The 27,718-nt window shown below is 34.0% G+C and overlaps 1 protein-coding gene across 13 annotated transcripts in view; it reads right to left on the reverse strand.

The window, feature by feature from the left end:
- LRRC7 (leucine rich repeat containing 7) overlaps window positions 1-27,718 on the reverse strand; it is a 571,260-nt gene that overhangs the window by 271,916 nt on the left and 271,626 nt on the right. For all 13 annotated transcript variants that reach the window (XR_010153504.1, XR_010153506.1, XR_010153505.1 and 10 more), the window contains one exon: window positions 25,009-25,065. Coding sequence is in view for 10 of the 13 variants with exons in the window: in XM_063800431.1 (XP_063656501.1) it covers window positions 25,009-25,065 (57 nt within the window). In the remaining 3 variants the exon portion in view is untranslated. The remainder of the gene's footprint in view (window positions 1-25,008; window positions 25,066-27,718) is intronic.

A 27,718-nucleotide genomic window follows, 5' to 3' on the forward strand; every position in this document is an offset into this window, starting at 1 on the left:
GGTTCCTGGGGTTGGAATGGCTACTTTAGATTGGAGGGTCATCAAAGACCTTTTGCAGCAAGTGACATTTGATTTGAGATTTAAATGATAAAAAAGGAGTCAGCCTCTGGGGGCAGAGAGTTCCAGACAGAAGGAAATGAATAAGCGAAATAGACAAGATTTGACAGAACTTGTTGACTGATCAGATGTGGGAGTAAGAAATAGGCCTAAGATGATTCATAGGATCTAAAAAATGTTATTTCTATTAACTGAGCTTGGAGATACTGAAAAAAGTACAGATAGTGATGTAAATGATGAATTCAATACTGAAACTCTTGACTTTAAGGTACCTGTGATGCATTGAAATACATGGATGATAACTCACCTCTAAAATATACTTTCTTTCACTCTCATGCATAAGTGGGAGTTGAACAATGAGAACACATGGACACAGGGAGGGGAACATCACACACAGGGGCCTGTTTGGGGGTGGGGGGTCTAAGGGAGGGATAGTAGGTGACGGGTTGATGGGTGCAGCAAACCACTATGGCATGCATGTAACTATGTAACAAAACTGTACATTCCGCACATGTACCCCAGAACTTAAAATATAATAAAAAAAGATATGAACAATGACTTTAAAAAATTATTACAATAATGTTCTCTAGGTGAAACTCTTTAACTGGCAATATCTTTAGTTAACTGCATTTGCTGAAAATTTTCCAAATACTTCCAGCTATTCAGGGCAAATAGACTCTGTTCTGATGATTCAGAATTTTCTGTTAAAGTGGACATTCGAAGGTAACATGACTATTAGTTCTTGGTAGGCTTTGTCCAGGACTAATTATTCCCAGGCAGAAATCTGAATATCTGGGGTCTTTTACTGTACTCCTCCCTATAATAATCAGTGAAAATACTCAGTTTTAATTTTTGATTTTATTATAAAAAGTTTCATTTCCATTGAAAGAAGCCTGATTCTTTTAAGATCCCACTCTCTATTTTTGCCCATCATAATAATCTATATGCCACCTATAAGAACACACTACCAGTTTTCCACGTTCAACCTGGAATTGAGGGTCTGGCTGAGAGTTGTGTAGTTTACTGCAAATGTTTTTCAATATTATCTTGGGCCATAGATGGTTTCTTTTATGTTATAAATGAGAAGGGTGATGATTAGACTTCTTTACCAAGGATACTTTTGTGGTTAATTTTGAAAGGTGGTGTGCTAATGACCATCTAAGCTAGACAGTGCTCTTTGTGTACAGACAAGCCAGAGACTGCCCTGCTACCCTGACACACAGCTACCGTGGATCTGAAGAATTATCTCAACAGAGAAGGCACAATTATAAGTAATTTGACCTGATAAACTTACCCTGTTTTTCCGATAACTTTTAAAAAGTACCAGAAAGCTACACTGTAGCAACTGATTTTATGAAGTGTGGGTAGGGCCTGACAGGCACTTGTCTCTTTTTGAACTGCAAGAACACCTGTGATTTCCAGCTCCGCCACACACAGACACTGCGGGGTATAAGGCATAAAGCAAAGAGCCTCCGGTTTAGAATTAAGATTCTCCATTAGCCTTTTCTGTCACAGCTATTCTAGTTGGATACCTGTATGGACAGCTGAATCCTGCTGTTTCACTTCTATGGCCCAGCTTAACACTTTATTCCCTAGCATATATCCTTGAACTTAATTTTCTACCTCCTTGGATGAACTCAACTTTTATCAGATCTGTTTGCGAGGTTACTCCTTTTTGGTCTGATTTCTGCTCCTATGTCTCTGTAGGCTGGACTTGTTAAATTGCTTGTCATGTTCAGCAGGACTCAAAATGTAGATTGAATCTGTTACTCTTTAGGAGTTAAAATCCATTAAGAAGTATTTGAGATTCTTTTGTCACCACTGCAATATTTTTCACTAACATTCTCCTTTTTCTAAATCAATATGTTGAAACAAGGTCATATTAAGTTGTGTCTGCTGAATTGTTTAAGAATACCATTTGCTGAATTTATCTGAAGAACATTATCTGTGAACATTATCTAGAAAAATATGAACATTATTAATGATGTGGCAGATAAGAATGCAAAAATTTACAAATTGCCAATAGCAATTGAAGTAATTAAATGGCAGTCCTTTTCAACTTTTCTATTTAAAAATGCTTTGTATATACATAAAATTAAAATATAACTTTCATAAATTTATAACTAATTATTTCATATATGCTTTTTCATTGTAATTTTAATTTTTACAATTGTACTTATAAAATGAGAGTGTTTTCCTCCTCTTTCTCACACTCTTTCACTTACTTCTCTCCTTGACCTGAGCCTCAAGTGACCCAAATATATAACCTATAATGTATTTTGCCTCCTATAAACTCTAAGATTATTTCATTTAATTAAAAGCCTTTGGAATTCTAAGGAAAGTTGGTTAGACAAATATTTAACTTCATTAATGAATAATTTGGGAAGAGATAACACTTTTATGATATTAAATCTTTCCATATAAGAAGTTATGTATGTCTTTTCATTTATTCAAATCTTCTTTTATGTTCTTCAATAAGAATTTATAGTTTTATTTCAGAAGCATATGCCTTTCTTGTAAAACTTATTCCTAAATATTACATAGGTTTTGTTGCTCTAGTGAATGGAATATTTATTTCTGTTTCTTTCATTAATGCTTTTTTTCTAGAATGAAAAAAACCTATTGATATTAATCTACTCATTTTATTTCCAATCATCTTATAAAATATTCTTATTCTCTAGTATATATTAGGCCTCAGATTTGCTAAGTGTACATAGTATGGCCATATGGTTAGCAAAGAATATAACTGTCACTCATTGTTATTTCTACTCAGATTTATAAGTAAGACAGATCTGTCTTTGAATCCCTAATCCACCTTTAAGGGTTGTGCAATATTGGTCACGTTGCTCAGTCTCAAGTCTTTTTCTTCCTCATCTATAAAATGGGAACTGATAATGGTACCTATATTATAATTATACTTTGTGAGTTTAAAGTATTAATACATATAAAGTACTTTAGTCTAGTATCTGGCAGGTATAAAGCACTGAGAAATGATGAGGTGAAGAGATTCTCCAAGCAACATGGAAAAAAATGATCCAAACAAAAAATACAATGCCAGCTGACTCTTTAGGAAAATAGAATTCAACAAAGAATGTATTTCAGCTATTTTAAACTTTTAAAAGTTTAAAAAACAACAAATAAAAACAAAAACCCTGATGAGAGTATTGATGTGTGCATAAACAAAGAAAAATATAATAGGAATAGAATGGTGAATTAAATTTTGTGAATTTTGGAAACCACTGGAAAAAAAGAGAATTGAGATCGTAAGTTGGCTGTAGTAGAAATAGAGGTATTCAGTGTAAATCACATCACTTAGTTCAATTTAACTTACTAATACTAAAAGATTGATATAATTTCTACAAATATTAACACATATTATTAAAACCTAAATTAATTAATTTGAGTAAGTTCTCTAGGAAAGTTTTCTTGTTGGTTTTAAAATGGGTCAAAATGAACATATCATACTGTCATTTTAAGAAACTTTTTTTCACTATTTTGAATTCCTTATTTCTTTCTCAACTTTGTTAGCTCTTAACAAAAGCATTACCTTTACAGAAAGGTTAACGTTTAAATTTATACAATTTAGCTAAGAAAAGCTTCCCCAAAGGTGATTAATGTACACTTGTTAAAAGAAATGGACTTAAATATATATCAGAGTCCATTAATGCTAATTGCCATCAGAGCAAAATAAAAGGGAATAAAATCTCTTGGATCAACTAATAATAAAAACCTTCACTACCTGACAAAGGAAGAAAGAATATTCAAATTAGCTCTCTGTCAATGGCATATTGGATTTTGGGATCATAAATTAATGTAATAAAGCTTTGATACCACCTATATAGTAAGCCTTCTATATAGGTGTGTGATGCCAAAATAATGTGTTAGAAAAGTTGTTGAATAAACTTCAGGAATCATGATGCATGTACTTACTGTCTTCAAAATGAGACGTATTAAAATTAGTCTTCATTCTACTTGCTGAAAAAATCAAGACTCTCAATTCTAATGCATTTCTTAATATGATTCTCATATACGCAGATGATACACAGCTTATCAAACTCAGCGAAAATGTGCAACATTATAAGTTGTATATGAAGAAGTCGATTTGGGTTCTAGATCCATGCAAACTTTTTTGGGCAGAGGCGGTAGGGGAATTTATTTCTGTTTATGAATAGTGACATTCAATTCCTGATCAGTTACCTGGGGTTAAGAGTGAAATTTATTGTATTGCTGTCAATTGCTCCTTTCAGATCTGTCAATATTTGCTTTATGCACTTAGGTGCTCTGCTGTTGAGTTCATATATATTTGCAATTGTTAAATCTTCCTGTTGAATTGACCCTTTTATCATTATGTAATGACTTCTTTGTCTCTAGAGACAAGATTCTAGGCATTGAGGAGGTTACCAAGATAAATAAAAAGACTCAAAAGACCATTCCTTGAGAGCTAGAGGTCAGATAACTCAGGAAATGCAAAATGAGCACAAGCACCATGGGCATTTTAGAGCAAATATCTTATGACTCATAATTTAGTGGATAGGAAGAGTTGATTCTGATATAAATATTCTGACTTCCTGAGCAGTTGTCATCTGGATCCTGCTGTGTAACTGCCACTGTGAAGCAAAGCAGGCAAAGCAAGGTCAGAAATGGTAAACCTTGAATCCAGAGGTCCGGCCACAATTCCCAACTCAAAGGATGAAAGGAAAAAGCGAAACAAGAAAGGAAAAAGAGAAACAGACCTTCTAGTATGCTAATATTGGTGTAGCCTGGATGGCCCTTGTCTTTGTGGATTTTTTTTATTATTATACTATAAGTTCTAGGGTACATGTGCACAATGTGCAGGTTGTAAATTTCTTTGAGTTCTTCGTAGATTCTGGATATTAGTCCTTTGTCAGATGAGTAGATTGCAAAAATTTTCTTCCATTCTGTGGGTTGTCTGTTCACTCTGATGACAGTTTCTTTTGCTGTGCAGAAGCTCTTTAGTTTAATTAGATCCCATTTGTCAATTTTGGCTTTTGTTGCCATTGCTTTTGGTGTTTTAGACATGAAGTCCTTGCCCATGCCTATGTCCTGAATAGTATTGCCTAGGTTTTCTTCTAGGGTTTTTATGGTTTTAGGTCTAACATTTAAGTCTTTAATCCATCTTGAATTAATTTTTGTATAAGGTGTAAAGAAGGGATCCAGTTTCAGCTTTCTACATATGGCTAGCCAGTTTTCCCAGCACCATTTATTAAATAGGGAATCCTTTCCCCATTTCTTGTTTTTGTCAGGTTGTCAAAGATCAGATGGTTGTAGATCTGTGGTATTATTTCTGAGGGCTCTGTTCTGTTCCATTGATCTATATCTCTGTTTTGGTATGAGTACCATGCTGTTTTGGTTACTGTAGCCTTGTAGTAGAGTTTGAAGTCAGGTAGCGTGATGCCTCCAGCTTTGTTCCTTTGGCTTAGGATTGTCTTGGCAATCTGGGCTCTTTTTTGGTTCCATATGAACTTTAAAGTAGCTTTTCCCAATTCTGTGAAGAAAGTCATTGGTAGCTTGATGGGGATGGCATTGAATCTATAAATTACCTTGGGCAGTATGGCCATTTTTACGATATTGATTCTTCCTATCCATGAGCATGGAATGTTCTTCCATTTGTTTGTGTCCTCTTTTATTTCGTTGAGCAGTAGTTTGTAGTTCTCTTTGAAGAGGTCCTTCACATCCCTTGTAAGCTGGATTCTTAGGTATTTTATTCTCTTTGAAGCAATTGTGAATGGGAGTTCACTCATGATTTGGCTCTCTGTTTGTCTGTTATTGATGTATAAGAATGTTTGTGATTTTTGCACATTGATTTTGTATCCTGAGACTTTGCTGAAGTTGCTTATCAGCTTAAGGAGATTTTGGGCTGAGACGATGGGGTTTTCTAAATATGCAATCATGTCATCTGCAAACAGGGATAATTTGACTTCCTCTTTTCCTAATTGAATACCCTTTATTTCTTTCTCCTGCCTGATTGCCCTGGCTAGAACTTCCAACACTATGTTGAATAGGAGTGGTGAGAGAGGGGATCCCTGTCTTGTGCCGGTTTTCAAAGGGAATGCTTCCAGTTTTTGCCCATTCAGTATGTTATTGGCTGTGGGTTTGTCATAAATAGCTTATTATTTTGAGATACATCCCATCAATACCGAATTTATTGAGAGTTTTTAGCATGAAGGAATGTTGAATTTTGTTGAAGGCCTTTTCTGCATCTATTGAGATAACCACGTGGTTTTTGTCTTTGGTTCTGTTTATATGCTGGATTACGTTTATTGATTTGCGTATGTTGAACCAGCCTTGCGTCCCAGGGATGAAGCCCACTTGATCATGATGGATAAGCTTTTTGATGTGCTGTTGGATTCGGTTTGCCAGTATTTTATTGAGGATTTTTGCTTTGATGTTCATCAGGGATATTTGTCTAAAATTCTCTTTTTTTGTTGTGTCTCTGCCAGGCTTTGGTATCAGGATGATGCTGGCCTCATAAAATGAGTTAGGGAGGATTCCCTCTTTTTCTATTGATTGGAATAGTTTCAGAAGGAATGGTACCAGCTCATCCTTGTACCTTTGGTAGAATTCAGCTGTGAATCCGTCTGGTCCTGGACTTTTTTTGGTTAGTAGGCTATTAATTATTGCCTCAATTTCACAGCCTGTTATTGGTCTATTCAGGGATTCAATTTCTTCCTGGTTTAGTCTTGGGAGGGTGTATGTGTCCAGGAATTCATCCATTTCTTCTAGATTTTCCAGTTTATTTACATAGAGGTGTTTATAGTATTCTCTGATGGTAGTTTGTATTTCTGTGGGATCGGTAGTGGTATCCCCTTTACCATTTTTTATTGCATCTAATTGATTCTTCTCTCTTTTCTTCTTTATTAGTCTTGCTAGTGGTCTATCAATTTTGTTGATCTTTTCAAAAAACCAGCTCCTGGATTCATTGATATTTTGAAGAGTTGTTTGTGTCTCTATCTCCTTCAGTTCTGCTCTGATTTTAGTTATTTCTTACCTTCTGCTAGCTTTTGAATGTGTTTGCTCTTAAGAAACTGCATCAACTAATGAGCAAAATAACCAGCTAACATCATAATGACAGGATCAAATTCACACATAACGGTATTAACCTTAAATGTAAATGGGCTAAATGCTCCAATTAAAAGACACAGACTGGCAAATTGGATAAAGAGTCAAGACCCATCATTGTGCTGTATTCAGGAAACCCATCCCACATGCAGAGACACACATAGGCTCAAAATAAAGGGATGGAGGAAGATCTACCAAGCAAATGGAAAACAAAAAAAGGCAGGGGTTGCAATCCTAGTCTCTGATAAAACAGACTTTAAACCAACAAAGATCAAAAGAGACAAAGAAGGCCATTACCTAATGGTATAGGGATCAATTCAACAAGAACAGCTGACTATCCTAAATATGTATGCACCCAATACAGGAGCACCCAGATTCATAAAGCAAGTCCTTAGAGAACTACAAAGAGACTTAGACTCCCACACAATAATAATGGGAGACTTTAACACCCCACTGTCAACATTAGACAGATCAACGAGACAGAAAGTTAACAAGGATATCCAGGAATTGAACTCAGCTCTGCACCAAGCAGACCTAATAGACATCTACAGAACTCTCCACCCCAAATCAACAGAATATACATTCTTCTCAGCACCACATCGCACTTATTCCAAAATTGACCACATAGTTGGAAGTAAAGCACTCCTCAGCAAATGTAAAAGAACAGAAATTATAACAAACTGTCCCTCAAACCACAGTGCAATCAAATTAGAACTCAGGTTTAAGAAACTCACTCAAAACCGCTCAACTACATGGAAACTGAACAACCTGCTCCTGAATGACTACTGGGTACATAACAAAATGAAGGCAGAAATAAAGATGTTCTTTGAAACCAATGAGAACAAAGACACAACATACCACAATCTCTGGGACACATTTAAAGCAGTGTGTAGAGGGAAATTTATAGCACTAAATGCCCACAAGACAAAGCAGGAAAGATCTAAAATGGACACCCCAACATCACCATTAAAAGAACTAGATTTATTTTTATCTTAAGCAGGGACTACTACACTAGTGAGAACCTCTGAGAAGCTTCTGTTGGCTTCATTTTTGCTCCTTCCCTCTGCAAACTTAACAACCACTTTCATTTATCATGCATCAACCATGTAAAGAAAATATTGGGTATAATTCATATATCATATTACATATAATGCCTAAATACATAATACATATCAGAAAGGCTAAATGCCCTGCTCTAAGGTATGAAAGTACTAAGAGTTGAAAAGGATTTGGAATCATGTTTGCTGCACTCTAAAGCCCAGGTCCCCTCCACTTCACCATGATGTTTCTGCTAAAGGCAGGGAACCAAAGGCTAAGTTAAGGAAAATGAATCCAGATTTTATTTTGTAAACTTAAAAAAATCACCAATAGAACTGTTGATTTTTAAAAATGCTGGCATATTTTTAAAATTTGTATTAGATTTTAATACTTTTAATTTTGCTATTAAACTGTTGGAACAGCTCATCTAACAGCTGTTTTTCCCCCAAAGGAATACTCATTTTTACTATATAATTTTCAAGTAATAACTTCATTCTATATGAGAGTGTAAAGATATCTGGATATCTGGATTCCTCTTGGATCAAGTTACCCTCAGTAAGTTGGTTTAAAAATAGGTAGTTTATCATTACCAAAAAATTCATATTCTTGCTTCTCTCTCTCTCTTTAAATTTAGAGACAGGGTCTTGCTCTGTTGCCCAGGCTGGAGTGCAATGGTACAATTTTAGCTTATTGCAGCCTTCATCTCCTGGGCTGAAGAAATCCTCCTGCCTCTGCCTCCCAAGTAGCTAGGACCACAGGCACACATCACAAGGCTTGGCTAATTTTTAAATTTATTTTTTTGTAGAGATGGGATCTTACTACATTGTCCAGGCTAGTCTCAGACTCCTGACCTCAAGTGATCTTCCCACCTCAGCCTCCCAAAGTGCTAGGATTACAGACCAGCCACTGTGCTTGGTTCCATGTTCCTGTTTCATCTTATTTGTTTAGTAATACAAGGGTGAAGAATCAGTGTGCATTTCTATTTAAAACTACAGATGGAAAAATATGATGGAAAACAATAAAAGAAATTTTAGAGAAGTTAATTATCCTTGTTTCAAATATATCCAAGGATCTCAACTAAAAAACAGGCCACAGTTGGAACTATGCTGATTTACTTATTTAATGCTTATTCTGTGGATAAACTGGGACTAACAAACATAATCATAATTTAATGAGTCTCTGTATCATCTATTCAAAACTTTATCAGTGAAATATCTGCCAAGCTTTACAAGGTAGTAAATTTTACTTATGAACCAATATTGAATGCTAATCATTATACTTAATATAAACACTGGAAAATATTTATATAAGTGACTGAATTACAACCGAAGCAAGGATTTCAGATTTCTCATTGTTATTATAAAAGGAAAAAGCTATCTGCTTCCCTAAATCAGCTGAGTTCATATTTCTCATCCATTTTCTCCTACCATTTGCTGAGTTTAGCTCTGCCTTCATCTTGTATTAGACTCCTTCACATGTTTCTTTCCGCAACAGTCTAAAACATTTCAAATGCAACATTTTCTATCAGAAATTATTTAAAATTATTTAAGAGGAACAAATGGGCGGGGTGCGGTGGCTCACATCTGTAATCCCAGCACTTTGGGGGGCCAAGGTGGGCGGATCACAAGGTCAGGAGTTTGAGACCAGCCTGGCCAACATGGTGAAACCCCATCTCTACTAAAAATACAAAAATTAGCCGGGTGTGGTGGCACATGCCTGTAGTCCCAGCTACTCGGGAGGCTGACGCAGGCGAATCGCTTGAACCCAGGAGGTAGAGGTTGCAGTAAGCTGAGACCAAGCCATTGCACTCCAGCCTGGGTAACAGAGTAAGACTCTGTCTCAAAAAAAAAAAAAAAAAAGAAAGAAAGAAAAAAGAGAAACAAATGGAAGGTGCTAATTTCTTATTAAGAACTCAAGTAGAACAGAATTCCAGTAAAATATGGCTTATTATATAATTTTAGATAGATCATAAATCAATCATTCGAACATAGCATTTATAATTTATTAGTTTTTTTCTCACAATATCAGCTTTATAAGGAGGATCTACAGTAGCTGCATTTGGGCATCAGGGATGACTTAAAGATTTTGTAAAATTTTCAGGCATGATGCATTTAGTACGCTACAGAAGCTTTGGTAAAAGCTACCTATAGCAATTATAGTTGCATTATGGACATTCTGATACAAAGTGTTTTACACAGTTTGCTCACCAGGCAACAATATTTGGCAATCTAGAAAAGGCCATATTGCCTTACAATACACTGTAACTTCTTCGTCATTTCTTTCTTTAGAACACATTTTCATTTTACATAATGTTATGGAAATTCATTCCATCTAAAATGTACTGTAACAAATTTTCCTATAAGGAAACATCACCTAAGAATATACCCAAAGTTGATATCTATTTTTTCAATTAAAATTGATAATATGTTCAATTAACTAACTTAAGAAAGCAAATAAAGTCCACATATAACCGAAAAGTGTCAGTTTAAGCCATGTTATTACATTGCCAACATTTTTAAAAAAGCAAAAGATACTGAAACAATTTGACATCTGCAGTGAACTCTCGCCAAGGATAGTGATGGATGTAATGGCTATAGGTATGCAAGTGAAGTGAGAAGAAAGATTAACAATGAACATTGTACTTGAGTCATTAAGTTTCCAATAATCAAGAGCCAGATGTTGTATAAGAAAATATCACAGAGCTTAACTTCCTATTCACTTCTGTTCCTGCCAATCAGTCAAGTACTCACAGGATTCCATCAAGTGCTTGGCATGAGTCTAGGCACTAAAGCACTTCCTTCCATACTACATTGTAAACGTTCTTTGCAAGCCTTCTGTATGCCCCACATTGTTGCCAAAATAAAGACGAATGAATAAGATATATGCAGTTTTTCCCTTTACAAGTTACAGTCTTCTTGGGGATATACACGTAGACAACAAATTCAACATAATGTGAAAAATGCTCCCATCGAGAAATGTACAAAAGGCAATGTAACAAAGAGAAAAGAATAATTGTTTGCCTGAGGTGTCATGAGACACTTTGTAGAGAGAGTAGCATTTGGATTGCACTTTAAAGACTTACGGTATATCAAAAAGGAGAGAAAGACAAATAAAACATTTCTTCCTGACCTTTTCATATCTTCACATTTACCTCCCAACTTAAATTTTGTAGTTCTAGATCCCAGTCACTATCCCATAAACAACCTATGTTTCCTTGTCCCCTCCTCCTCCATCTGGCTAATTTGGTAAACTCCAGATGTCTGGCTGTCTCCTTCTATGCCTGCAAAGTATCTAACTTTCTGAAGAAGATTGCCTAACTTTTCTGACTGGATTTTCTTCAAATATATAATCTGAAATCACAAATAGGTGGTCAACACCGCCAGAAGATTCTAGGACACCACCCTTGTCCATTAACTTTCCCACTCTCAGAGTTCTTTCATGCTTTTTCTTGTCTCCTTAAATCTCTAATATTTTCTACTTGTGCTCAGGTTATGATTCTCCATGCTTTATAGAGAACATCAAAGAAATTAGTTGAGAACGTTTTTATCTTTCCACTCCCGGGCCACCAGTGTTTCCATGTTAGAAGAGTCCCTGCTTCTACGGACGTCTTCTCCATTTGTGCTCTACATCCCATTCCCTCACCTCTTCAAGCATTTCTTCTGGTAATTATTTCCCTTCTCTTCTTCATCATTAATTCCTTTCTTTCTACTGGGTCATTTTCATCAGCCTGCAAGTATGCTCCACTAAGATCTATCTTTAAAAAGTCCTTTTCATGATGCAATGTGCATGTCCAGTTACTGACATCTGCACTGCTGCATCTTGCAGTCAAAATGGAAGAAATTGTGCTTGTTGTCTCTTTTTGCTAATCCCTATTTTCTCCTCAACTACTCTAATAAGGCTGCACATAATGCGCTACTAAAATAGCTCTTATCAAACTCCTCTCAATGACCTGCATCTTGCTAATGCCAATGCTTAGTTTTCTTTTTCCTTCTTAATTGACTTCTCAGTAACATTTGGTACAATTGACTCCTCCCTCTCACATTTTTTTCTAGGCTTCAGTGGCACTACCTGCAGTTGGTTTTCTTCTTAACTCTCTGGCTGCTCACTCTCATAATCTTTTATAGCCTCCTTTTCCATGCTCAAAATATAAATGTTCCAAGCTCAATTCTGGCTCCTCATCTCTTCTCTATTTGTGTTCTCTCCCTCGATAACTTCAAAGAGTTTCATAATTTTAAATATAATCTATACACTGATGACTCTTAAATTTATCTATCTCCCTGAGCAGATGATTTATGTATCTAGCTACCAACAGCTGATTGTTTAATAGACATCTCAAGCTTTCCATTGCCAATATCAAATTCCCAATTCCCCTCATCTACTACTCTTCAAAGTTTCTCTATATAGGAAATTGTGTCACCATATCCAATTAGTTAAACCCAAAATTTGGAAATGTGCCTTGATTCCTACTTTTTCTTTTCACCACGCATTCTGTCCATCAGCAAGGACCTACCTCCAAAATGGATCACAAATCTTCCCACTCATTGTCTCCATAACTGCAATCTCAGACAAAGTCATCAACATTACTCATCTTCACTATTGCAATCATCTCCTGATTGGTGTCCATTTTTCAGTGTTATCTCCCTAAAATCCCTTCTCTCTAGAGAAGTCAGACTGTTCATTGTAAAGCTAAGATCAAATCACATGTTTCCTTTGCTCGAAGTCTCCATGGCTTCCCATTATGATCAGAATACAATCCTAATTTCCCAACATGGCTCACAAGGCAGTTCATAAATTTACCCCACTGTCCTTTCACATTCCTTCACCTTGCACTGGGCATGTTCAACTACTCTGGCCTTGTGCTTCTTAGACATCTCAAGCTTGCTGCCATCACAAGTTTTGTACACCTGATTTTCTTCTTTTTTTCTTTGGTTGTTATTTTTGCTCTTTCTCTTTCTTTACAACTTCATCATTACTACCATTCAAATCTAGATGCAAACCGGACCTGTTCATAAAGGTCTTTCTGGACCAGCCTAGAAAAAACAACAACAAAAAAACCAACCCCCACCCCAAATCACCCAACATCCCCATGAACCCTCAAAAACCCACCTCTCTCTATAACATCATCCTGTGTTCTTCATAGCAGTTACCAATCTTATTTATTTGTTTATATTTTATTATCTGTCTCCTTCCACCACACTTGAAAGTCATTGAACAGTGGAAAATTGTTAGATTCCTTGGCACTGAGAATAGTGTCTGACACCTGTTAGGTACATGATCAATTAAAGTTATTTTTAACTGACTTGTTCATTATATAAAGTGAGAACTTATCAGTATGTCTTCAGAGGCACAAACTTGGGAGTCATATTTAGGGAATTAAGTAGGCAGTGGTAGGAGGAAAAGTTGGGGTCAGATTGTGAAGAGCCTGGAATGCCATGTTTTGGGGTTTAGATGTTATTGTATGAACAATAGGAAGCCAAAGATTTTTCATTTTATATTCTCTCTAAAGTAAAGCTTTTAGGTATTAGGTCTTCCTTTTATAAAACTAAAGTATATATATTAAAATACATATATTTTAAAATGTGTTTTATATTTTACAATGTATATCCATTTAGATGGAAGTAATAATTTAAAAGATGCTCTTTAAGTTATATTTAGTATAAGAAATGCTGTTCCATTTTCTTCTGAAAATTCAATGAAACATTTAAGCAAAATGAAGTTTTTGCTTTCTTTAGATGTATTTCAGTATAATCCAGAGCCAATAGATAGCCTTAATGACATTTTACTATAATTAAAATACAAAATAATTCATTTATCTACAGTGCCACTGAACATTTCCTAAATAATGCTCCTACTTTTTAACCAATTCATATAGTGTAAGATATTCTATCTCATCATTTTAGAATGAACATAAATGTAAACAGCTAATGCTTGATAAGATTCATAGCTTTGTAATCTAATTTTATTTCTAATCTTGCTCATAAAATTATAGTGCATTTATTTTATAACTAGAAAAGACTGCTGTTAACTAGTAAATGTGAACAGGAGTCCTATTAAAGTTATGGGAAAAGGTTAAATTTAAAGCAAAAGGAATAGAAATGCAAAGTAGTTAGGTAAAGGTTTGGGGTATATGCAATATAAACAATATAAAACTAAACACAATGGAAAAATTAGTTTGGTAAGAAAATGATTTTTTAAAAATCCATGAAAGGACAAACTATAACCTCATATTGCCAAAAGAAAATATAAAATATACATCTAAATAAATTAATATCATGAAGTTAATTTCTTATGTGAATTTTTATTTTTAATATTGCTCAGCCACTTATCTTAAATGTCACAGAAACTGTGGCAAACTATAGCAATTTAGAAATATTCCCCCTTGCATCTGTTCGACAGAAAAGCGAGCTTTTTAAAGATGTATTTTGCATATTGAAAGACCTGAAATAACCCTGACTTGAGTAGAGAGGAGAGAGGAGACCTGAAGAAAGCAGAAAATCTATGGAGAGTTAGATACATTTCAGCGGTTTTGGTGTGTCTTACTGAACCAACTATCAATAATGGGGTAGTTTGTTGTTTATGCATGAAGGGTCTTTTATAAAAGTAAAAATCAAAGCATAGGTGGTAGGGAAATCTTTCAAGAGGCTATAATAAAATATATCTGATGAAATTCAGGGTTGTTTTTAATGTTTTTTGTGCACCTACCAAAATATCATAGAAGAGAGCCTGGTGAAAATCAGTCCCTCAATACCTGTTATGTGTCCACTGCTGCGGAGACTGTGCCATTCCAAAATCTGCAGTTGGGTAGGGAAAGCACACTGCTCAGCAGTTGCTTACTTGACAGTTGAACCATGGAGTTAAAGCTTCAGATAATATATTCAAGATAACAAAAAAAAAAACCCTCACAGAATTAAGCTTATTATATTTCTGAGTAAAACTATAATTAGATCCAAATTCCCATGGAAACTTTGCCTTGCAAAAACTCAAGAAGAATTTCTAAGCTACCACTCAGAATGCAAAATCTATGGCTAATTTCATGGTGAAAGTGGTGGGAAAGTTAAGGGATAATTTGGAGTTTTTCAGACAGAAAAAGGGAATGTCTCAAGAAAGATGCTTAGAGATATAAAGGTGCATTGTACATTGGATGTAGCAGAAACCTCGTGAGATTTTGAAAGTGTTGGGAGGCAATGAAGCCAGAAATGTTGACTTCAAGCTGTGACAATTCTTGACATTTTGTCTTCTGAAAGCTGTGAGCAGTCATTCTGCGCTTTCAAATTGACATGTGCCTTGGTGTGTTTTAATAAGAAAGCTCTGACAACAATAAGGAAGATGTATTCCAATGGTAGAAATGAGAAGGGGGAGGAATTGTTGAAGGCACAGGCAAGCGTTATTAAGAAACTCAAGTAGGGCAACAACGTGGGAAGGGAAGAATGCTCAGATGTGACATAAGCTGATGGCTAGTGATTTGGGGCTAGTAGGAGAGGAAAATGAGATGGATAGTTCTACTTTCTGTGATTCTGTGGGTAGTGCTGTCATTAGGCAGTGTATAATAAGAAACAGGATTTCTGTTTGATTTGGTTTTACCAAGTTTGGTTTTGTTATGGGGTGGTGGGTGGAAAAGAGCAAGGAGGATGATTTCCATGTTAACATGTGGTGAATATTCCATTTGATATTGGCTATTGGAATATGGAACTGGAATTCAGGTAAAAAGTTCAGGTTAGAAATAAATGTTTGCTGCTCATCAGCACAGAGGTAATACCTGAGACCACAGGAATATATCTGTTAACTAGGTTGTTTGTGTATTTTCTGGCCTGAGACACTGAGACAAAAGTCAGTATTAGTATAATGTTTCAGAACATTCATTTAGGAAAAATACTACATTTATTTAGAAACCATAAAGGATATAACAAAAATCCACAATAATGAACTTATAAGATACATGAAGATACAAACAATGGATGTATGCCTTTCCTAATCCTTGTGGAGTGTTAATTTCTATCATGTGTTTCAGTTGCTAAATTCAATATTTGCCTAAAGAAGCTACCAATTTTAAAAGCAAAAAGTCATTAAGGATTAATAACTAGATCATTTAGTTAAAGATTTTCTATATTTTTTATTGAGAATGACAGAAAATGAGTTGTGTAAGTTTTCATTAGAGTACTGCTGGTGAAGTAAGAAAGGCACATTAGCATCACACATTATTTTTAAGAATTTATTATAAAAAACTAAAAATAACATTATTTCATTTATGATAAAGATATTTTTATGAGATAAAATGAAAAATATCTAGAACTCATGTCAATCTTTTCTTGCACACACCCAGATTTTCTAAGTGCCAGTGTATACTAAATTTATTTAAAATTTTTCCTGGGTCTAAATGATAATAAGCCTTATTTTCATCAACTCTTACCCAAAATATATTTCCCAGCTTAAAAGAGGTAATGATATCCAGCACTCTTTACAAATAAGGACATTGAGATTCAAAGAAGGTAAATAACCCATAAACAAGCAACAAGGGCCTTTTGACTGCAAAGTACATTCCCACTCAAGTACTTTACAGCTCTTCTCAGTGAAACAGAAGTAAGAGTGTGGGCTAATTGTTCCACTAGAGACTAAGCCTCCGAGATCTTATAAAACTGAAGCTGAGTGCTTTCAGCCTCACTGTTACTGCAGGCAGTTTTTATCTTTTGGTAAACTAATCATCAGGGATCAGAGTAGCTATTGTTTGAAGTAGTCTGAAAAGAGCAATTTGAATACCATGGTGTTACTTGGTTTTTGTGACCTCTTCCAAGCTCTTCCCATTGTTGCCACATCCTTAGCTAACCATAATATTATCATTCTTAATTTTGTGTTGAGAGTATAAGTTTAAAAATAAATACAATTCGTTCACAAGGCAGAACTCAGTGTTTTCTTTGTGAGTCTATGGAAAGCATATGTTTGATATTTTAGAAGTGACTCTAATAATCACTTTGTTATAATGCATTATAATTTATAGAATACTTTTAAATATAGAATGTCATAATTATCCACTTATTTCATTTGAATTGAAAATATAACACCAAGTGAGAAGAAGTAAATAAAATATCTGTTTCTATGTATAATTCTCTAAAAGCAGAGGGCACTAATGTGGTTTCCCTTGGTTAGTTAGCTTGTCATGCTGAGGGTTTTGATAAAGATAATCCTGAAGAGGATGGTACCATGGGTTCAGCAAAAACACTGTACCTTGTAAATTGTTATAAATTGGTAAAAGCGTAAGGTAATATGATTACACAATCACACAGTATCCAATTATGTATTACAGTTACAAAACAGAATTACAAATACAGAGTTAATAGAAACATCAAAAAGCCACTCTGTAAGCTGTCCTTGACAATGGAATTTTCATTACAATGGCACTAAGGAACCTATTGATTTATTTCATTAAAATAGCTAGTAGGGTAGCATAATGCCAAGCGAGATAAATTCATTAATAGGACACTGAAATGAGAATGGAAACATGACTTAGTCACACCTGTCCAGTTAAGAATACATATTAATCTATGAGCTTTCTTCATTATTTTGATAATAACTGGTAGTAAACTAGATAACAAAGGAAGGAAGGATTTTAAAAAAGAAAACATAGCAAATCTATTATATTTTAGATAAGCCTGTCTATGGAGTAATCTTATTAAAAAAGAATAAACGAACTTATATGAAAAATAAAACATAGTATTTGGAAATGAATAGTTTAGAAATTTGAGTGATAATTATAAATATGTAGCATTTATTGCCATTCAGGTTAGGAAAAAAAACACAGTGCATATATTAGTCACATACATAGAACCTTTACTTCTAAAATGCTGTTTTTTACACGTATTTAAGCCTTTTATTTATTTATTTGAGAGAGGGTTTCACTTTGTTGCCCAGGCTTGAGTGCAGTGGCATGATCAGAGCTCACTGCAATCTCTACCTCCTTTGCTCAAGTGATCCTCCCACTTCAGCCTCCCTTGTAGCTGGGAATACAGGCACACACCACCAATCCCAGCTAATTTTTTAAAATTTTTGTAGAGACAGGGCCTCGCTCTGTTGCCTGGGCTGGTCTCAAACTCCTGGGCTCAAGTGATTCTCCCACCTTGGCCTCCCAAAGTGCTCGAACTATAGGCCTCATGGCCTTAGCATTTTAGTATGGAAGTGCAAATTCTTCTCTTAACCTATATATTGACAAATATTTCATACAGTTAATAATTTTATCTGTGTTGAAAGTGCTTTTATCTTTATTTTTAAGGAATTTATCTTTGAAAATATATTTCTAAAACACATTTTTATGTTCCCTTTGTTATATTGGAAAATGGTACAGCTCCTGTGGAAAACAGTATGGTAAAATATAGTGAATGGTTTCCTAAAAAAATTTAAAATAGAACTACCATATGATCCAGCAATCCCACTTCTAAATATATATCCAAAGGAACTGACCCAGGGATCTTGAAGAGATGTCTGCACTCCCGTGTTCATTGCATCATTATTCACAGTAGCCAAGATATGGAATCAACTTAAATGTCCAACAATAGATGAACGAATAAAGACAATGTGGTATGTATGTATATAGCGGAATATTATTCCACGTTAAAAAAGAAGGAAATCCTGCCATATGTGAGAACATGGGTGAATCTGCTAAGTGGCATAGGCTAGTCACAGAAGGACAAATACTGCATGTTCCACGTACACAGGGTATCTAAAATGGTCAGACTCACAGAAACAGCATCAAATGATGGCTGCCAGGGGCTGAGGGGAGGAGGGAATGGGGAGTTGTTCAATTGGTATAAAGTTTCAGTTATACAAGATGAACAAGTTGCAGACATCTGCTGTCCAACATTGTGCCTATGGCTAACAATACTGTACTGTATGCTTAAAAGTTTAAGAGGGTAGATCTCATGTTAAGTAGTCTTACCACAATAAAAAAAATTAAAAAGGAAATTGAAGAACACAATAAAAAATAAAGTGACTTTTTTGTTGAAACAGTTATAAAATTACAAAAATGTTTAAAAACTAAAAATCATGTTTTTCTGAATTACTTGAGAGTAAACCGCTAATCTGGTGTCCCATCCTCCCAAATACTTCGGTATTTCCTACACACAAACATTCTACACGATCAAAATACAAGCAACCAAATCAGGAAATTAATAGTGATATATTACTACCATCTAATCTTCAAACCCAAATTTTGTCAGTTGTCTCAAAAATGTCCTCTATAGCAAAAGAACCGGTTCAGAATGACATTTCTTTTAGTGTCTTTAGTCTTCTTGAATCTGTAATAGTCCCTTAGTCTTTTTTGACTTTCATGATCTAATATCTTTCCTTAACAGTGTGCAGCTGTCGGTGTAGCTCTGGTTTTAATTTACATATGTAATTTAAAGTGAATCTTTTTGGAAGAGTATGTCCAGTTAAGTTTTAATGTATTGGCATCTTCTGTGAGTATATTTATGTTGTGTACACGTCCTTGGGTATTCACAAAGGTGGTACTACAGAGTTTCTGAACCTTTGTTTTCAGGGGCAAAATCACTTAATAAAAGCAATGATGCCCAAGGGATAAAATCATATAAATAATAGATACACCATTTACGAGATATCTAGCATATATAGTTTAGTAGTTTAAAAGTATCATTTATGCTTGTACTTCGGAAAATTTTTCTCTTAAATAATTCCTTAATAATTTCTACTATGGGAAATTAAAAAACTTCACAGATGATAATGAAATCTAATCCTATTAACAACCCAAAATAAAATTTACTCAATAAAATATTCTCTTCTTAAAAAAATCTTCTTCAATGAACATACTAGAAATGGTTATATGACTAAAATTATCCATTTGACAAATCTGATTCCTAAAATCGGGAGGTCCCTCTTTTTGGTGCTCTATACTAGGTTTTTTTTTGTTGTTTTTTTTTTGTTTTGTTTTGAGATGGAGTCTCCCTCTGTTGCTCAGGCTGGAGTTCAGTGGCATGATCTCTGCAACCTCTGCCTCCCAGGTTCAAGCGATTCAGTTGCCTCAGCCTCCTGAGTAGCTGGGGTTACAGGTGTATGCCGCCATGCCTAGCTACTTTTTGTATTTTCAGTAGAGATGGGATTTCACCATGTTTGCCAGGCTGGTCTCAAACTCCTGACCTCAAGTGATTGGCCTGCCTTGGTCTCCCAAAGTGCTGGGATTACAGATGTGAGCCACTGCTCCTGGCCAATACTAGGTATTTTGATGTGGCTTATTTTACATAAAAGGCAAAATAGTCTACTTCTAGGTGAAAATAAGAACATGTATATTCACAATAGGTTATTCATATACTGAAAATAGATACAACTTGCGTTTTAGAATTAACACTTTTCTATATTCCATAGCTCTTTTCAGATTCTCAGAAGGGTCACTGACCCAAAAGATACTGTCATTACTTCAGATTTATCTTTCCACTTAGAACTTCTTCCAACAACTCTTAGCATTCTTCATCTACCAAATCCATCCACTTTCCCAACTTTGAATATGTTCATCAGGTTTTACTGTATTTACTGATATTACCCCAGTAATTCTGTTGGAATATATTTGAAACATTCCTCTCTTAGTCAGTGTATATGACAGCAAAGTGAGGTATCATGTTTCATGCCTTGTGCATCAGGAGACATGAATATTCATGTTACCTTAATTTATGTTTCTTTTTCTTCATATTACTTCATAGTTTCATAATTAACACATGCATTTACATAATATATTTTAACTCTAGTTGAAACAAAGTTAGTCTTGGCCTTGATAAATTATTAATGAATGAGGCCTTATTTTAACTTGAGGGTATTAGAAAAATTCTTCTCACACACATGGAACAGTTTTATTTAAAGTTAAACCCCACCATTATTACCAACCATTTATATGATGTTATGTTACTTCTGTGGAAAAAATTTCTAAATTTCACTTAAAAAATTGTTTTTATCCCTTCATTTTTATCTTGACATATATTTTGTTTCTTGATGAAATGTGACACATTTTAATAAAAAGCAGTTATACTATTTTTGTATTTTATTTAGTTGTTATAAATATTAATTATATGAAGTTATTTTTCTCCCTGTCATGTCTTAACTATTATGCCTAACTTGAAACCATCTAGAGAGAGAGAAAATGTGTGTAGGTTTATAAAATCCAAGTCTGGGCTATCAGCTATTGAGAAAGCCCAATCATTTGTCCTTGTCTGACTTCATGCTGCTCTCCAAGACTAATCTGATTATAATTTTTGGCTTCCCATATAATTTTCTGTGGAGAAAAATAATCAAGTGATGCAAAATGTCAAGGTCACATGACAGATACTTGTCATTGTGAATCCATAGCTCAGCATTCTGGTTTGAAATGTCTACCATGTTTAAGGCACTGGAGAGTCCGCAGTGACCAATTGGAAATAACCTCTCATTAATGGCACTCATACTGTCTTGAGGAGATAATCTCCAAGTAAACAAAGAGTCAAAATCATATAGAGAGCGGTAAGTGCTATGATGAAAATCAAACACAATAATGAAATAGTATAAAGAAGAAGGGAGACTATTTTATATTGTGTGCATCGGCCTTCTGCATCTGATGCATTTGGTATATGTCAGCATTGAATTTCTAGACCAGCAATGCTGAGAACCAGACCTGTGGTAGGAACCTCTACAATGGACTCCATTAACCCCTGTCTCCTGGTATTTATAGTCTTAACGTTGTTTTCTTCCATACTTTGGAAGAAATGGTCCAGATTTGGTCTCTGTGATCAATAGCATATGGTAGGCATCATAGTATATCACTTCTGAGTTTAGATTATAAGAAGACCAAGGCTTCTGTCTTAGATGCACACTCTCTCTCTCAAATCACTTGCTCAGAAGGAAGCGAGCAGCCACATTGAGAGTAGCCCTATAGAGGAGCACACTTGAGCTTCTATAGGAAAAGAATGGAAAGCTTCCAGTCTATCATCAGTGAGAAACCCATTTGCCAACCACTACTTGAGTGAGATTTGAGGCAAACCCTAGCCCATTGAAGCCTCATGAGACACCCTGAGACAGCATTACCGAGAATCTAGCTTCTCTTTAATTCCTAACCTTGAGATACTCTTACACAAACAAATGAAATAAGGAATAACTAAGCAAACAAATAAGCAAACAAAGGCTTGGTTTTCCCTTGACATCTAACATTCACTTGAATTCTCCCTACCATCTACACATTTTCTGACTATCCCTCAAAAAACACAATTAGGAAGATAATTCTTGTGTAAGGAAAAACTGTATCATATAATCTAAAAATTTTTCCTTTTGGCAATCTAGTTATTTTCAGAAGTTCACTGTCTTCTATTATTACAAATAATCAAGACTTGACTATTTCAATGAGTTTTAGGCAAATGCGTATCCAAAGGACTTAATTTTATTACTCCTTGATGTATCTAGAGGAATGATCATAAACATCATAAGGAAACTTATAATACTAATTTGTTTTTGTAACTGAAAAAAATTATCCTAGAATTTGCATACATCTGAGAGTCTCCATCAGTTTGCTTAAAGGATGTACATCTTCATGTATGTTATATTATAATTCTTGCACACATTCACATTTTGCACAGATTGCTAAGCATATAAACTTAAAAGATGAAAAGAAGAGAAAATAACTAACAATCCAACATCTTGTTTGTATCTCTAAGGAAATCATGAGTTATCTCTTCTCAGAATAGTTATTGTTAAACTAAAATTGTTTTTCCTAAAACTATGTTTTTACCTTTATTTTTATTGGGAGTGCAAAATGAAGGATACTATAATGCTCTCATGTAGCGTTAAGTTACATGAGGTATAGACTGGTGATCAAAAGGTATAATACATAGTGAAAACAAAGTTTATTTTTATTCAAAGAAGAATTTCTGCAATTCTCATTCTATAGACCCAAAACTAAAGTTATGTATATTTTATGCCTGAATTTGGTTCTTTAGATTTTGGCCTGTGAGTTATAAAAGGAACACACTAGATTGCAAGTAACTTTGAAAATGTTTCTTAAAGTGTAAAAGCTGTAACAGCTATATAAGTTATAGGTGTATGAGTCTATCAAAGAGACCCAACATCAGTTCTAATATATCTTTACAACATTTTTCTATGTCCAAATTGGTTTATGCATATTATTCTACTTAATTTAATTCTGTTTAATACTGGGCCACAATCTCAAAGCCTGCACAATACCCCAGCACCAATTGTTGTTGTTATTGTTTCTCATTACTCTGATTTATTCACACAGCTATTTCATATAAAGTCCATATTATCTCTCTATATCAGGTTTTAATTTATATTTAAGATTCATATTTAAAGATATATATTTAAAAACCTAACAACATATGTCAGGTTTATTTTGTACTTCAAATGAAAGCCATTATTTGAGAACAGAGGGAAAAGGATTCTCCTCTGTACTCAATATTTTTTCCTTGACCTAAATGTATATATTTAGGTGAAGGGGACAACTGCTTTTCTATCTTGGTTTAGCTTCCAGTTAGCCATGTTTCCACTTACTTTAAATGTGGCAGACAAAAGCATGAGGGATGGACTCAGTGGCACTAGCTGCATTTGCAGGAAATTTCCACTTGAATGATTAACACCCTCAACCATATTTCCACCTGTTTATGCCCCCAACCTGGGAGGGGTTCCTTGGGTTAGGCCCATACCCAACGCTTTAGCTTAGAGAAAGGCATAATTCAAAAGTGCAGGATGGTGAAATATGCAGACATTTCCTCATTTCTATGCTCTCTCCTTGTCATCTCTTATGGAGGATTAAGTAGGTGTTTTATCTTTATGTATATATTCAAATTAAATCCATATCATTATTGAAAGTTATTTTCATAATTGTGGCATTATATTGCAATGACAATTTTAATACACAATATCATACATAAAATGCACTTGAAGGTATGTTGTTGAAATATTAGTCAATCCAGTTTGCTTAGGAAAAGGATTTAATAAGTAAAAATCAAGGTTACATTTTGGTTCAGCAGATGAATCTAAGTCCTACTGAAATGTTTAAAAAATTATTCACTGTACTCAATATTTTTCTATAATACTGCAGAAGGGTGATAATAGCAACCTGGTACTTTAAATATTTTCATCATAACATATACAAGTTATACTGATTTAATTGAGTAAAAAACCCATTTTGACTTTCAAAAATAATTAACTCTGTAAAACACAAAATTCTATTGTTACGCATGAATAAGGCAAAGCTGGGTGAAACAAAGCATTTTATTATGGTAAACACTGCATAAAATTTTAGGGATTAGTTTTTACTTTAAAATGTATCCTATATTTTTATGTAAACCAAATTTTAAATAGACTAGTAAAAATGAACAATGTGCAAGAATATATAACTTCTAGCTAAACCACTTTATGACCTCTTGAAAAATTTTAATCTTTTTTCCTAAAAATTTCTGGCATATTCTTGATGTAAAAACTGAAAGATACACTACAATCCATAAATTAACTTGAAGAATTAAGCATCCTATTAGGTTGAACCTTGTGACCCTATTGTTTTTAGCTATAAGACGGACAATTTCTTATGTTTTAGTGCAATACTTTTCTGGCATGTATCTTCAGCCATGAGAAGAAACTTAAGCGAACTCTTTCCACCTTTACCTGTAATTACAGGTTTATAAAACAGAATACATTCTCATGTAATATGAATCTTTTACAGTATACCATACTTTTTGGCCTTTAGGAAAAATGTGTAGATAAATTAACTCAAAGTGCCAAAACACAGACAAAATAAAAGTAGTTATTTCTCTTACTAGTGAAAAAAATCACAGTTCAAAATTCAGAAAATACACAGTCACTTACTTTGGTAGAGTTTTCAAGTGATTTTCTCTTAACTCCAAGATCCGCAATTTGACAAGTCTACAGAAATGAATTTTAAAAATTTCCTCTTAGTATGTCTGTCTAAAAAATTATTGAATAAGATCTAGTATTTGGTAGCACTATAGGGTTACTATGGTTAACAACAATGTATATTTAAAAATAACTAAAAAAGTAGAATTGGAATATTTCTAACACAAAGAAATGATAAAAGCTTGAAGTGATGGATACCCCAATTGCCCTAATTTGATGATTATACATTGTATGTCTGTACTAAAATATCACACATACCTCATAAATATATACAACTATATGTACCCATAATAATTAAAAATTAAAATAAAAATAAATTTTACTATGGTAAACTATCATTATCACTATTCAAACAGCTATGTCCAAATATTTTTTTTACTATGTTCATAGATTCTAAAGAAATATACATATTGATTATGAGTAGGGTTACATTAATACTGGGCAATGACAAAAACCATTTTCCTAAAATTAACTGAGATATTTTAAAGATATCTTTGGATTCCAGCCTTCTAAATTTCCTGTGTTTTATAAAAATATATTTGTTGTTTAATTTTATCCATTCAATAGATAATTGAATGTATACTAAATACCAGATGCTGTGTTCACTGGAATATGACAATAATTTCTCTCAAGAGATTATAAATAAACTAAAAAGCAAATACTATAGCATAGAGTTAAAAAAAATGGGACTTTGTAGGAAGACAAACCTGGGTGAAATCCAAACTCTTTCATATTCTGCCTCTCTGACACTGGGCAAATTACTTAACCTCTCTTAATTCAATTTCCTTATCCATAAGTCTGTGACAGCAGTATCAGATTTATACAGTTTGGAACATTAGATAATGTAATACATGTAAAGCATAATTTCTGGTATATCACAAGTTTTAATAAGAATTGGCTATTATTATTTTCATTATTTACACAATGGGAGAAGTGCTGCAATATACCATATTTCATTGACTCTAAGGCGCATATTTTAACATTTATGAAAATGTTATGCATGTAAAAATCTGTCACATCATCTGTCCCGTGACAATGCTGGGGTTGGGGAAATCATGTGAAAAGAATGAGAGGTATTCAGAGTTTCTTTTGCTTGAGTAACATTTGTGATTAGGAATGCATTTCACACTTAGTTACTTGTTAAGTTTTGCAGTCTAGGACACACTATTGTTATTCATGTCCATATCGAACATTAAAATGTACTCAGATGAAGCTACTTTAGAACAGATATTAGTTGGATTCTCTGAATCCTTAATGTTTGGGGAAATATTTTACATTTGAAGTTTTTCATCTACATCTCCCATATTTACTGTATTTTTAGGTTTTCATGTAGATCTCTTTCCTTTCTTTTTTTTTTGCCTCCTATCAAGCTTTTTATTTAATTTTAATCTTATAATGATTAATCTGTATATGAAATAAAGTGATTCAGTTCTTCACGGCATGGGTATATTGCTAGTAAAGGAGATTTCTTAAACATTTGCATGTCTCAAATCTTCTCAACAATTGTACTAGTATAATATTTTGTACTGATTTTGGCTTTTGGGAGTACAGAATCTCAGGTTTTAAAAGGAATTTTAAGTGTCCTCTTGTTAAACTATCCAGTTGACGGTTAAAGACATTTTTAGATTATAATAATAAAATAGAGCATATTTTTTGTAGGCAATTTATGCAAAATTAAATTCTATTTTCAAGTGGTTTTGGTATTGGTATTATGTTTTTCACTTGCCCAAATGTTTTTCTCACATTAGGACTACTTAAAGAGAACTTAAAAGTTCAAGAAAAAAATGTATCTTAAGATAATAATTAAATATTTTCTGATTTGATAAATCCAAAGTATATTGTAAGGCTGTGGTCAGTACCAGAAAGGCAAGGCTAGTTTCTATGGATGAATGATGAAAAATGCCAATTCATTTAGAAGCCAAACAATGCTCTTTGGATGCTCCGTGAATTTTAAAACTGCTCAAGTATATGCTGTTCATAAGTGTAGTGATGTCGTGATCTGCAAAAGTAAGGGAATCTGGGAAATGTTGATGTGCTCTCAGTATGTAAATGGAGGCTGTCACATGTTAAGTGACTTCATTATTCAACTGAGTTCTTAATGTCCTGTGCGAGCTTCAGTCAACAGATTGGTGTCAAGGTATACTTAGTCTATTATTTGAACAATTTCAAAGACGATCATTTACATAAATGCAGTTGACAGTAAACTTAAAAATGTCCTAGCTATTGAGATATATGTTTTGCACAAAAAAGTTCATTGTAGAACACCTGAAAAATATTGAAAAACATGTCAAGATGACAAGAAAAATTATTCATAATTTTACTTCTAAGATACAGTCTTTTATTTCATACAGAGTCATATTCATATTGGAAACATCTTAAGAATTTTAAAAAATACTTCCCTAAGATAATATTATTATTATATAGTGCTATCATATAGATGAACCGTAATATATTTAACCAATATCCTAGACAGATGTGTGATTCCACTTTTTTCACATTGTAAATAACAATAAACTTGTCCATAAATCCTAGTGGGATATCTGACAATGGCAATAGACATTTCTAGAAATGATTCACAAAGGCAATGGTTGTAAATATTTTCAAAGGTTTTAAAAGCATACTGCCCTGCCTGAAGGTCATAACATTCTGCAATCCTATCAGA

Source organism: Pan troglodytes, chromosome 1 (genome assembly GCF_028858775.2).
Source record: "Pan troglodytes isolate AG18354 chromosome 1, NHGRI_mPanTro3-v2.0_pri, whole genome shotgun sequence".
NCBI lineage: Eukaryota > Metazoa > Chordata > Mammalia > Primates > Hominidae > Pan > Pan troglodytes.